Source organism: Saccopteryx bilineata, chromosome 6 (assembly GCF_036850765.1).
Source record: "Saccopteryx bilineata isolate mSacBil1 chromosome 6, mSacBil1_pri_phased_curated, whole genome shotgun sequence".
NCBI lineage: Eukaryota > Metazoa > Chordata > Mammalia > Chiroptera > Emballonuridae > Saccopteryx > Saccopteryx bilineata.
The window spans coordinates 204711389-204725392 of record NC_089495.1 but is presented as its reverse complement, the minus strand read 5'-3'; the positions used below and the strand labels follow the sequence as shown (position 1 = coordinate 204725392).

At 50.0% G+C, this 14004-nt stretch overlaps 1 protein-coding gene across 3 annotated transcripts in view; it reads left to right on the top strand.

The window, feature by feature from the left end:
* KIF3B (kinesin family member 3B) overlaps positions 1-14004 on the top strand; it is a 44609-nt gene that overhangs the window by 22916 nt on the left and 7689 nt on the right. For all 3 annotated transcript variants that reach the window (XM_066234308.1, XM_066234309.1, XM_066234310.1), the window contains 5 exons: positions 4569-6033; positions 10527-10628; positions 10830-10952; positions 11063-11181; positions 13589-13702. In XM_066234308.1, coding sequence (XP_066090405.1) covers positions 4633-6033; positions 10527-10628; positions 10830-10952; positions 11063-11181; positions 13589-13702 — 1859 coding nt within the window. In that variant the 5' untranslated portion in view covers positions 4569-4632. The remainder of the gene's footprint in view (positions 1-4568; positions 6034-10526; positions 10629-10829; positions 10953-11062; positions 11182-13588; positions 13703-14004) is intronic.

Genomic DNA, 14004 nt, shown 5'->3' with positions numbered 1-14004 from the left:
CCGGTTCCCCACCTGCCTCCTTACGTTTCTGTTGCTGCTTCGAGCCTGGGGTGTTGTCTGACTGTTCCCACACTGCAGCAGAGACCTCCCCAAAGGAGCCGTAAGAGCTTGTCTTGTGGGCAGGGCACTGGTGGCTGGAGAGCAGGCGAGGTTGAGGGACCTGTCACCAAAGGGTCTTTTGAAGCAAGAACCATGTAAGTCACACCTATTTTTTTTTTTTTTTTTTTTTAAACCCTGGGGTTTGAGCTTGGCACCTAGACATTTTGTTAAAATGGAGGGAGAGACAGACAGGCAAGAGGTTAGTCACAGCGGTAGCTTGGGGGCCGCTCCCCTGGAGAAGGAGATGCAGTAGACGGACTGGCCTTTCTGGCGTCTGGTTTCTTCTCGTCTGGCAGAGTCTTCACAGCATCTAGAGGTGATGAATGAAAGGACTGCTTTTACAGTTTCCCCTAAATAACTTGAGATTTACTTCTCACTGAACATTGGTTAAGTGTTTGGATCTTAGTTTAGTCTGATCTTTTAGGATGATGCCCGCCAGTGGAGGAAGAGAAAATGTTAGTCTAGTGATGTCTAATGCCTGAAATGAGGGCTGACTGGTAATCTCTGGGATGACCTTTTGCCGGGTTATTTGGATGAATCTGTATTAATTATCTTTAGTCCAGCTTTATATTAGTTCATAAAGCACTTCCACCTTTCTGAGTTTCTGTTTATCTCTCAGTCGGAAGAAGGGCCTGACCTGTGGGGGCGCAGTGGATAAAACGCTGACCTGGAACGCTGAGGTCACCTGGTCAAAACCCCGGGCTTGCCCGGTCAAGGCTCATATGGGAGTTGATGCTTCCTGTTCCCCCCCCCCTTCTCTTTTTCTCTAAAAATTAAAAAATAAAATCTTTTAAAAAAAATAAAGGAAGAAGGATTCCTAACTTACAGATTGTACAGGAAAAGGGTTCAGAGAGGGTAAGAGGTCTTCCGGTTCTTCGTTCTAGAGACATTATTCTTTTCCATGTGACAACTAGGAGACGCATGAAAATAACTTTTTATGTTTCTGTGTGCTTATCAGCAGAACAGTTTCTGTGAAAGATCAGTGGGGGACGTATTGACTTTCTGTGTTAACCAGCACCTGTGCCCAGAGCAGCCCGCCCAGCCTCACACTGTCCTGCCCTCTGGTTGGCTGGGGTAGGTCATTCTCACAGCTAAGTAATACGTTCTTATCACTGCTCTATGTAGCCACTACAATTACAAATGCATGTGTCCGGTCACCCAGGAATTGCCCTTCTAGAAACATATGCTCCCAGGTACACTTGTCCCCACGTGAGAGGATGCGGTCCGAGGTGATTCACAGTCAACTATCGGAGACAGCTCACATGCTCGGGTAGTGGGTCAATAAATCACGGCTTCCAGACGGGGGGATGTATAGCTGCGGCTACAGAGAGGGAGGCAGCCCTACATTTACTGAAGGAACGAGCTCCAAGATACGTGGTTTCGTGGGAACAGGAAGATGCAGGGCCCTGTGCATTACTGCGCATAACACACGGCGCTTGTGTCAGTGGAGGGTAGGGTACAGCAACACGTATTTGCTTGCTATGCATTAACTGTGTAGGTCGGGAAGGTTAAAATCTAGCAACACCTACCTTGTGGGCAGGGAACTGGATGGCTGGAGAGCAGGCGAGGTAGAGGGACCTGTCACCCTTCAAGAACCATGTGAGTCACCTATTTTTAAAAACAACAACCCTGTACCGAGGTTTTCAGGAGTATGAGGTCCTTGCTCCCTGCGTCTTCCCAAGGGACTCTTCCCATCTCCCTTTGTCTGCCGCCTGCGTTCTCTGGCACTAAATGAAGTTCTCCTGTGTGTGTGTATGAGTGTGTGTGTGTGTTTTCTTTTTGTGACAGAGACAGAGACAGAGAGAGGGACAGACAGATGAAGGGAGAGAGATGAGAAGCATCAATTCTTTGTTGTGGCTCCTTAGTCTCCTTAGTTGTTCATTGATTGCTTTCTCATATGTGCCTTGATGGGGAGAGGGGTTACGTAGACCAAGTGACCCCTTGCTCAAGGCAGCGATCTTGGGCTCAAGCCAGTGACCTTGCGCTTCAAGCCAGAGACCCTGGGGTCATGTCTATGATCCCACACTCAAGCCGGTGAGCCCGCGCTCAAGCTGGCAACCTCGGGGTTTTGAACCTGGGTCCTCTGTGTCCCAGTCCGATGCTCTGTCCACTGCTCCACTGACTGATTAGGCCTCTTCTTTGTTTTTACTTAAAATTTTTGACACCTGTTTTCTTATTCGCACTCACATTGTACTAAATGTATTGATCGGGTAAGAGCTTTCTATGTAATGTGTTACTTCACGTCCTCATTTATTGGAGTACATTTTGCACAAGCCATAGTTTATGATTTTAGGATGGTAAAGTGTTTTCCGCGCAAGATGGGAAATTTAAATGGTGCAGATGAGCTACAGTAGAAAGTGTTTTTTTGTTTTTTGTTTTGTTTTCTGCAGACCTCTGAGCCTCCTAGGCCCACAGTTCCCCTGCTGAGGCCACTAGTATCTCTACTTTTGCCTGCATACTTTTAATAGTATGGTAGGCGTGTCAAACATAAACATGCCTCTATCTCCCTGGTAACACACTGTAAACTAACACACTACACACACTGTTCCTTATCTACATTTTTCACTTAACAACATATCACAAACTACATTTAAAAGATTTTATTTACTGATTTTAGAGAGAGGAGAGAGAGAGAGAGGCTGGGAGGAGGAGCGGGAAGCATCAACATGTAGTTGCTTCCTGTATGTGCCTTGACTGAGCAAGCCCGGGGTTTCGAACCGGCAACCTCAGCCTTCCAGGTCAATGCTCTATCCACTGCGCCACAGGTCAGGCACAAACTACATTTACATCAGTACGTTCTTTTTAGTAACTGCATAGAATTCCACTGCATAATTTAAATATACTTAATTTATTTAATTAGCCCCTCTCGGGCATTGGGGTGGTCCAGATACCCTTGTCTCTGTAAGGTAAATCCTTAGAAAGACAACTGCTTGCGCATTTTAAATTTGGATCGATAGTTCCAAATTGCTCTATGCAGAGGTTGTAGCCGTTCAACAGGATGTAAAATTACCCAGGCTTTTAAAAGGTTTCCAGCGGCCTCAGTGTGTACTATCAGAGAAAGGACTGAAGGGAAGGCAAGCTGGTTAACACTGTTGGTGGATTAGAGCTCTTATGTTTCCCCCTGAAGCTGGTTAAGGTCCCGTGAGGAAATGTACAGTATAGAAAAGTTCTTAACTGTAGCTCTCAGCTATAGTCAATAATATTATAATCACTGTGGTCCTAGGTGGGTGCTAGAAATATCAGGGCAACACTTGGTAAACCATATGATTATCTAACTGATCATACCTGTAACCAGTACGAAATAACACTGAAGGTAAACTATAGTTGACAAATTAAAAAGTGAATAAACAGATGATTGGATAAAGAAGATGTGGTACATGTATACTATGGAATCCTATTCAGCCATAAGAAATGATGACATAGGATCATTTATGACAACATGGATGGACCTTGATAACATTACTGAATGAAATAAGTAAATCAGAAAAAAGTAAGAACTGTATGATTCCATACATAGGTGGGACACAAAATTGAGACTCATGGACATAGATAAGAGTGCAGTGGTTACCCGGGGAGGGGAGGGAGGAGAGGGAGGAGGTAGAGGAGGGGAGGGGCATAAAGAAAACCAAATAAAAGGTGACGGTGCCTGACCTGTGGTGGCGCAGTGGATAAAAGCGTCGACCTGGAAATGCTGAGGTCGCCGGTTCGAAACCCTGGGCTTGCCTGGTCAAGGCACATATGGGAGTTGATGCCTCCAGCTCCTCCCCCCTCTCTCTCTGTCCTCTCTCTCCTCTCTAAAATGAATAAATAAAAAAAAATTAAAAAAAAAAAAAAAGGTGACGGAGGGCAATTTGACTTTGGGTGATGGGTATACAACATAATCAAACGTCAAAATAACCTGGAGATGTTTTCTCTGAATCTATGTGCTCTAATTGATCAGTGTCACCCTGTTAAAATTGTCTAAATAAAATTTAAAATAAATGAATAGCCTGACTAGGTGGTGGCACAGTGGATAGAGCGTTGGACTGGGATGCAGAGGACCCAGGTTCGAGACCCCGAGGTCACCAGCTTGAGCGCGGGCTCATCTGGTTTGAGCAAAAGCCCACCAGCTTGAACCCAAGGTCGCTGGCTCCAGCACAGGGTCACTCGGTCTGCTGAAGGCCCGCGGTCAAGGCACATACGAGAAAGCAATCAATGAACAACTAAGGTGTCGCAATGCGCAATGAAAAACTAATGATTGATGCTTCTCATCTCTCTCCATTCCTGTCTGTCTGTCCCTGTCTATCCCTCTCTCTGACTCACTCTCTGTCTCTGTAAAAAAAAAAATAATAAAGTAAAATCAATAAACATCTAACAAATGTAGCCGTCAGAAGGGGAGCAAGATGGAGGGGTCTTGGGTGTGTTAGGTGCTATGAGCAGCCCCCAGTGGCAACTCGACTGTTCTTACTTGCTTCTCTTTATATTTTTAGGCCCCTAGTTTCCTGAGTCATTTTGGATTCGGAGCCTTCGAGGCTGACCGGGTCAGAGGTCACCATGTCCAAGCTGAAAAGCTCAGAGTCCGTCCGGGTGGTGGTTCGCTGTCGGCCCATGAATGGCAAGGAGAAGGCCGCTGCGTACGACAAGGTGGTGGACGTGGACGTGAAGCTGGGGCAGGTGTCTGTGAAGAACCCCAGGGGTGTGGCCCACGAGATGCCCAAGACCTTCACCTTCGACGCCGTCTACGACTGGAACGCCAAGCAGTTCGAGCTCTACGACGAGACCTTCCGGCCGCTGGTGGACTCTGTCCTGCAGGGTTTCAACGGGACCATTTTTGCCTATGGACAGACGGGGACTGGGAAAACCTACACCATGGAAGGCATCCGGGGCGACCCTGAAAAAAGAGGGGTCATCCCTAACTCATTTGATCACATCTTCACCCATATCTCTCGATCCCAGAACCAGCAGTACCTGGTCAGGGCTTCCTACTTAGAGATCTACCAGGAGGAGATCCGAGATCTGCTCTCCAAGGATCAGACCAAGAGGCTTGAGCTCAGGGAGCGGCCTGACACGGGCGTGTACGTGAAGGACCTGTCTTCCTTTGTCACCAAGAGCGTGAAGGAGATAGAGCACGTGATGAACGTGGGGAACCAGAACCGGTCCGTCGGCGCCACCAACATGAACGAGCACAGTTCGCGTTCTCACGCGATCTTTGTCATCACGGTCGAGTGCAGCGAGCTGGGCCTCGACGGGGAAAACCACATCCGCGTCGGGAAGCTGAACCTCGTAGACCTGGCGGGCAGCGAGCGGCAAGCCAAGACCGGAGCGCAGGGGGAAAGGCTGAAGGAGGCCACCAAGATCAACCTGTCGCTGTCGGCCTTGGGGAACGTCATCTCCGCCCTGGTGGACGGCAAGAGCACCCACATTCCGTACCGGGACTCCAAGCTGACCAGGCTCCTCCAGGACTCCCTCGGTGGCAACGCGAAAACTGTGATGGTGGCCAACGTGGGGCCTGCCTCCTACAACGTGGAGGAGACCCTGACCACGCTGAGGTATGCCAACCGTGCCAAAAACATTAAGAACAAGCCCAGGGTCAACGAGGACCCCAAGGATGCCCTCCTGCGGGAGTTCCAGGAAGAGATTGCTCGGCTCAAAGCCCAGCTGGAAAAACGGTCTGTGGGCAGGAGGAAGAGGCGAGAGAAGCGGAGGGAAGGGGGCGGGGGTGGCAGCAGGGAAGAGGAGGAGGAGGACGGGGAGGAGGGCGAGGAGGATGCGGAGGACAAGGACGACTACTGGCGGGAGCAGCAAGAGAAGCTGGAGACGGAGAAGCGCGCCATTGTGGAGGACCACAGCTTGGTGGCGGAGGAGAAGATGAAGTTGCTGAGAGAGAAGGAGAAGAAGATGGAGGACCTGCGGCGGGAGAAGGACGCCACGGAGATGCTGGGCGCCAAAATCAAGGTACGGCAGCCTCCCGGGGCCTCATCAAAAATAACAATAATGACAGCTACACGAGGGCCGAGGTCTCTTGCAGTTTGGCATTCCCAGTCACTCCATGACACCCAGTGCCCCGTAAACATTTGTAAAATTGTACTGAGTGCAGAAGAATGATTTTCAAATGAGAAAAAGAATTAAATATTGAATTCGTAGTAAGAATAACGATTACATATGTGCAAGGTATGAAAAGCAGTGATAAAGCTAACACCCATATTACCCCCCACCCACCCACCCAATGTGAGAAATAGAACAACGGCCATCTCTTTACAAGCTCTTTGTGGTCCCCGCGCCCCAGGTAACCATTATCTTGGATTGAGTGGTTCATTGTTTCCTTGCTTTTCGTTCTTTCTTTTTATTTATTTATTCATTTATTCATTTATTTTCCAATGAGGAGTGGAGGCAGAGAGACAGACTCCCACATGTGCCCTGACCCGGTTCCACCCTGGCAAGCCCACTAGGGGGTGATGCTCTGCCCATTTGGGGGCCGGAGGTCCTTTGCAAGTGAAATTATTTTTTAGCGCCTGAGACAGAGACCATGGAGCCATATGGCCTCAGCGCCCGGGACCAACTCGCTCGAGTCAATTGAGCTATGGCTGCAGGAAGGGAAGAAACAGAGAGAGAGAGAGACAAAGAGAGAGAAGGGGAAGGGTGGAGAAGTAGATGGCCACTTCTGTGTGCTCTACCCAAAATCGAACCCAGGACATCCACACACCGGGCCAACGCTCTACCACTGAGCCAACCAGCTCCTTGTTTTTCTTTTTAGTTGCCCATATATGTCTATATCCCTAAGTCAAAGGTAGTTTTAGTTTCAAGTTATTTTTTTGCTTTTGCATAAACAATCCCACTGCCGCAACTTGCTCACATTCAGGCCACATTATGTTAACAAGCTTTAGCCTTATTGACGCTCGTGGCCGTGACTCATCCGTTATTCCTGTCCTGAGAATTCCGTGGTGTGCCAGCCTCCCGAGGGTGGGACTCTTCCCATCTTCTGCTGCGGACGTGCTTGGACTGGACTCCAGGGGAGTGTGCGTAGGGAGCCTCTTGTCTGGCACCGCTCTTGGTTCTGGAGTGTGTGCGGCCTCAGCCTCACTGGACGCTGGCAGCATGTGTCCTACAGGGACCCTGTGAGTGGGAGCTTCCGCCAGGAGCGTATGAGCTCAGGCTGCTCCTCATCCTAACCGCTGCTTGTCATTATCAGACTTTAATTTTTCGTGTATCTGGTGGCTGTTCAGTGGTAACTCGCTGTGGTCCTAACACGCAGGGCAGGGATCACACAGCAGTTTCATCACCCCCCCAGAGGCTCCCTGTAGCTGACCCCTTCCCCCAGCCCCTGGCCCTTGTGTCCCAGTTGCTGAGTCCTATTCCGTTTTCTGGAGCAGGAGGTCGCCCTGTGTGATCTTCTCTCTGGAGGCATTTACAGCTCCATCAGATGCCTGGGCCCGGGTCTTTCCTGGCAGAGGAGAATGCAAAACTAGCCCTGGATTCTGGGATGACCACTGCCTGGTAGCCGCAAGCCAGAGTTCCTGTGATGTGTCGGGTTCTAGCTGATTGAATTTATGCAGCCTTTTTTTTTTTTTTTTTTTTTTTTACAGAGGCAGAGATAGACAGGGACAGACAGACAGGAACGGAGAGAGATGAGAAGCATCAATCATTAGTTTCTCATTGCGCGTTGCGACTTCTTAGTTGTTCATTGATTGCTTTCTCATATGTGCCTTGACCATGGGCCTTCAGCAGACCGAGTGACCCCTTGCTGGAGCCAGCGACCTTGGGTCCAAGCCAGTGAGCTTTTTGCTCAAACCAGATGAGCCCGCGCTCAAGCTGGCGATCTCAGGGTCTCGAACCTGGGTCCTTCCGCATCCCAGTCCGACGCTCTGTCTACTGCGCCACCGCCTGGTCAGGCTATGCAGATTTTTAAAAACTGATTTTATTGGGGTGAGATGGGTTAGCATAATCATACAGGCTTCAGGTGCCCAGTTCTACAGCACATCTCTATACACCAGTGATTGTCAACCTGGTCCCTACCACCCACTGGTGGGCATTCCAGCTTTCATGGTGGGCAGTAGCAGAGCAACCCAAGTATAAATAAAAAGATAGATTTAACTATAGTAAGTTGTTTTAGAAAGATTTATTCTGGCCTGACCTGTGGTGGCGCAGTGGATAAAGCGTCGACCTGGAAATGCTGAGGTCGCCGGTTCGAAACCCTGGGCTTGCCTGGTCAAGGCACATATGGGAGTTGATGCTTCCAGCTCCTCCTCTCTCTTTCTCTCTCTCTTTCTTTCTCTCTCTCCCCTCTCTAAAATGAATAAATAAAATAAAAATAAAAAGAAAGATTTATTCTGCCAAACTTAGCAAAAATCCGACATAAAGTACTTGGTAAGTAGTTATTATTATATGCTTTAACTTGCTGTAACTCGGCTTTATAAATTTTATAAAGTAAAGTTACTTCCCTACTTTATAAATCACCATTACTGTGGAACCGGTGGGCGGTTAGAAAATTTTACTACTAACAGAGATACAAAAGTGGGCAGTAGGTATAAAAAGGTTGACTACCCCTGCTGTACACTTTAAAATGACAAAATGGTGTCTTTCTTGCCTCCCTTCCCGGACTGTATAAAGCCATCCTTTATCTGTGGCTTCACAGTGGCCCCTGCAGAGCTGGGACTGTTCCACCTCAGAGACCGGGGTCTGTCCTTCCAGGACTCTCAAGACCTGATGTGCAAATGAATTCACATACAACTCAGTCAGGAGGCAGCTTTTAACAGGGAGGGGCTTCCTGTGGGACCACTGTGTCCAGCACCGCCCTTCCTCACTCCTGCTCCTGAGCGTGACTGCCGTGCCTGTGCTTGGGTTGATGCTGGTTTGAAGGGTCACGTCTGTCACTCATGCCCAGCAACGCCTAGACTCTGAACAACCTGGAGTATTTAGGCAGCGCTCAGAAGCCAAGCGCGGCAAGAGTGGGCATCACCTCAGGGTCACTGGGTCTCTTAACAGGCTTCGTTTGTGGGGGAATGACACTGCTTCCGTCTTTCCCACCCCCGACTGCTGGGAAGTCAGGACAAGAGCATTTAGAGCCGGAATGTGTGTGGGGGAGGAGGTCTGAGTTGGGGGGTCGCAATCAATCGTCCAACGCCTTTGTTTAAGAGGAGAAGAAGCGGTCTCGGGCTCACTGAAAGACGGCAGCAGGGTTACAGTTAGTAAGTTTCTTAGATGCTGGAGCTTTTGGAGCCTTCACTTTTCAGGTACAAATCCATCCAGTGGTTTCAACTGTCAGCTAAATGCTGAAGGTTCCCAATCTGTATAACCAGCCCAGAGCTGTCTCCTGACACCCCAGCCGGTAGCCTCTGCCCACTGGACGTCTCCACGGAGACGCCCCAGCCGCCCAGAGCTGCCCCTTTCCTCAGTCAGGTCAGACTCCTAGGAGCCGCCCCCCAGGGCCCCATCAGCCACAGCCTCGGACTCCAGTCTCCTCAGGACCTCTGGGACTCATCCCCTCTCCCCACCACTCCTGCCCCCCTCGCCCAGGCCTGGGCCCTCCAAACAGCCGCCTGTCCGGTCTCCCTACACCCAGCCTGCCCTTCCCAGGCCTCTTCCTTGTGGCGGGCAATGTTTCTAACTCACAAGTCTGATTGTGCCCGTCGTGCTCAGAGGATGCATCAGTGCTTGCTCTGCTTCTCAGGGGCAAGTCTGGCCCCAGAGCAGAGCTTTGGGGTGTTGCCCTGACTGACCCCTGACTGCTCTGCAACTCCGTGTCACTACTCCCTACCCTGTTCTCTCACACAGTTTCTTAGCTGATTCCTTTTTTTTCTTTTTTTAATATTTATTTATTGATTTTAGTGAGAGAGGAAGGGAGAGGGACAGGACCATCGATCTGTTCCTGTATGTGTCCTGACTGGATCGAACCGGCCACCTCTGCGCTTTTGGACGATGCCCCAACCAGTGGAGCTACCTGGCCAGGGCGCTGCTTCCTGCGTTTGCTCCAGCACTCGGGGTCGATGTCCCCCGAGACAGGAAGCTTTCCCCGACTCCCCCCAGCGTGCCTGTGCCCCACTCCCCGCTCTCTTCCTCACGATGGTCTCCGCCCCATCTGGTAAGAGTGTGCTTACTGGTCTGTGGCCCTCGGAGGCCTCTCAGCTCTGTGACTCATCGTCACAGTGGCAACCCACTGCTTAGCACATAGGAGGTTCTAAGTAGGGTCAATACTTTGTATAGAGGAACAAAAACATACTTTTTTTTAAAGAAAGCGGAAGTTCATGTATGTCTGGAAAAGCTGCGCCTTCGCTGTTTCCAGGCACAGCCCCCAGAGGAGCCGCTGCAGCCCATCGAGACAGACAGGACACAGCTGAACACACAGATTTCTTCCCCAGGGTTCACGCCCTTTGGCGCAGTCCTGAGCTCCCTGTGAGGAGAGATTCCAAGGGAGACCATTCACAAATGGGTTCTCCATTTTTCTCACTCAGGCCATGGAGAGTAAGCTGCTTGTTGGAGGAAAAAATATAGTAGATCATACAAACGAACAGCAGAAAATCCTGGAGCAAAAACGGCAGGAAATTGCAGAGCAGGTAACTTCTCGTTCCTTTTCTGGGGAGAACATGGCGGGGTCAGGTGGGTTAATGCTACCAAGCAAGTGTCCCCTGTCTTAGACCCTTCAAAGGGAACGGAAACGAGCTGTGGTGGCCCCTTCCTTGTGGGAGACTCTGACCGGGAGCAGCCCTGCCCCCTAATCTTGTCTAGACACGGTCAATGAATTTAATGTCGCCCAGAAACGTCGAGAGAGAGAAATCCAGCAGCAGATGGAAAGTCGAGACGAAGAGACCTTGGAACTTAAAGAGACGTACAGCTCATTGCAGCAAGAGGTGGACATCAAGACCAAAAAGCTCAAGAAGGTAGGAAAGGAGCGAGGCCAGGCAGAGGTGCCCGGAGACTTGGGGGGGGGAGGGCTCGTGTCCGGAGGGCCGCCCCCCTCATGTGCCCCCCGCCCCGCCCCGGGTTCCAGCTCTTCTCCAAGCTTCAGGCAGTGAAGGCAGAGATCCACGACCTCCAGGAAGAGCACATCAAGGAGCGGCAGGAGCTGGAGCAGACACAGAACGAGCTCACCCGGGAGCTGAAGCTCAAGTAAGTCCTGGGCCTGCCCCGGTGCCCAGCCGCGTGCTGGGGTGGTTCCCGGAAAACCGCTTCTTCCCTGAGGACAGGGCCCTTCCCCCAGCTCATGGCCTCAAGTTGCCTGTCTTCTCCTTGTGGTTGACAAAGCCACTTTCTGTCTGAGCTTCATCTGCTAACGGGATGATTTCACTGGATGATCCCCAAACTTCCTGCCTCTCTGTCTTCCTGAAGCATTTGGAGATGCTGGCTTCACCTTTATGTGTTGATAAGAAGAAATCTTTTATTAACTAGAATTTTCTGAGTGAACACCTAACTACCCGTCACCCAGATTCAGTGATAGACCATCTTTTGTCAAGTCTTTCATAGAAATATTTTAAAGCAAATGTAACCTCATTTGCCTGACCTGTGGTGGCGCAGTGGATAAAGCGTCGACCTGGAAATGCTGAGGTCGCCGGTTTGAAACCCTGGGCTTGCCTGGTCAAGGCACATATGGGAGTTGATGCTTCCAGCTCCTCCCCCGTCTCTCTCTTCTCTCTCTCTCCCTCTCTCTCTCCTCTCTAAAATGAATAAATAAAATTAAAAGAAAAAAAAAAGATGGGTTCTTTAAAAAAAAAATGTTACCTCATTTATCTCACTCCTGCATGCTTACATACCTAACCACGATGCTTTTTTCTTCTTTTTTTTTAGCAAGGGAGAGAGAGAGATAGGAAGTAAGAGAGACAAGAAGCATCAACTTGTAGTTGCAGCACTTTAGTTGTTCATTGTTTCTCGTATGTGCCTTGACTGGGGGGCTACAGCAGAGCGGGTGATCCCTTGCTCAAGCCAGCGACCTTTGGGCTCAAGCCAGTGACCATGGGGTCATGTCTTATGATCCCACGCTCAAGCCGGTGACTGTGTACTCAAGCTGGTAAGCCCACGCTCAACCCGGATGAGCCCGCGTTCAAGCTATGGACCTCGGGGGTTTTGAACGTGGGACGTTAGCGTCCCAGGTTGATGCTCTATCCACTGTACCACTGCCTTGTCAACCTTTTTTTTTTTCACTTTCTTGATGGTATTTTGTGTGTAGCACAAAAGATTTTAATTTTGATGTAGTTCAATTTATATTTTCATGTGTTGCTTGAATTTTTGGTGTGGTATCCAGACTTGCCTATTCTGGACATTGTATATATAATAAACTCATCAAGGACATAATATGACCTTTGGTGACTGGATTCTCTCAGTGCAGTGTTTTCAGGGGTCAGCGTGTTGTAGTATTTCATTGCTTCATCTCTGTTGTTGAATAATACTGTACTCTACGGGTACACCATATTTTATACCCATTCCTTAGCTGACATTTGGATTGTTTCTACTTTTTAGCTATTATGAATAACGCTGCTGTGAACATTTGTTATAGCTCGAATATCTTTTGAATAAATAGTGAGTCATCTTGCTTCTCACAGTCAGCACCCTTCACCCCTGGTGTTTGTTGTGCGTCCCTCTCTCGGCAACACCCCTTTGGCATTGTTCTGTGCTGTGGTTTTGAAAGAGTGAGTGCAGAGATGTGGCCGGAGACAGCCGTGACCATGGCGAGACACCACCAGACAGCCGTCCCCGTGGCGAGACACCACCAGCGGGCTCCAGTCCCATTGTCTGCCATGTTCCCCGGCGCTCTCAGGAACGGCCTTCTTCTCTGAGGGCTGAGGGACTGAAGTCCCTTCGGCCTGCGCTTTGCCCTGGGGATTAGCATGTGAATTTCCATCTCCAGCAACCATCCAGGGGATTGAAGGAAGGCAGTTTAATTTCTAATCTGTTTGGGGCATGCCGGAAATTAATGAGCTGGGTGAGCAGGGCCCGAGGCCCTCCGAAAGTCCCTTCAGCTAGCACAGGCTCACCCGGGCCCAGGCCTCAGCTCTGTCTTTGGGGATTTAACCTCAGGGCGCTCCTCCCTGGGCAGCAGGGACCTCTCTGTATTCCTGGGGCAGACCGCTGTCGGCACCTGTCATCCCTAGGAGCGTTGCACTGTTACCTGTCCCTCTCGGGCAGGGACCGAGTGTCGCTAACGTCTGGGTCCCAGTTCTTGGTATGATGCAAGGCCCAGTGTACCTACTTAGTAAGTGTTGGCTGAGTGACTTGACTCTTCTCCACACGTGGGGCCAGACGGCCCGCCATCACCTGTATTCTTAATTTTTATTTTATTATTTATTCATTTAGAGAGGAGAGAGAGAGAGACAGAGAGAGAAAGGAGAGACAGAGAGAGAGAAGGGGGAAGGAGCTGGAAGCATCAACTCCCATATGTGCCTTGACCAGGCAAGCCCAGGGTTTCGAACCGGCGACCTCAGCATTTCCAGGTCGACGCTTTATCCACTGCGCCACCACAGGTCAGGCTCGTCACCTGTGTTCTTGCTCTGTCTGCATTCACCCCGTCTGTGTGCTCCCACAGGCATCTGATTATAGAAAACTTCATCCCTCTAGAAGAAAAAAGTAAAATTATGAGTAGATCCTTCTTTGATGAAGAGGAAGATCACTGGAAATTACATCCCATAACCAGACTGGAGTAAGTCGCGGGTGACTTGAAGGTGGGGGGCAGGAGAATGCCGATAGGCCGGGCTTGGCCCGGGCCTGGGGGGTACAGTGGGCATGCAGCATGATTCATTTAAAGTTGGAATCAGTTGCAGCTTTGATTTTGTGATGGCCATAGTTTCATGAGCTCCAAGTTTGATGATGAGTGTGGTATCAGGAACTGGGAGACTTTGTCCCAGTGAACTAAGGACCTTTCCCCAGGGCCTGCGTTTCAGCGTCCCCCGCTGTCCAGTGAAGCCTGCTGGGCCAAGTAAGGGGCGGTACACAGGAGAAACC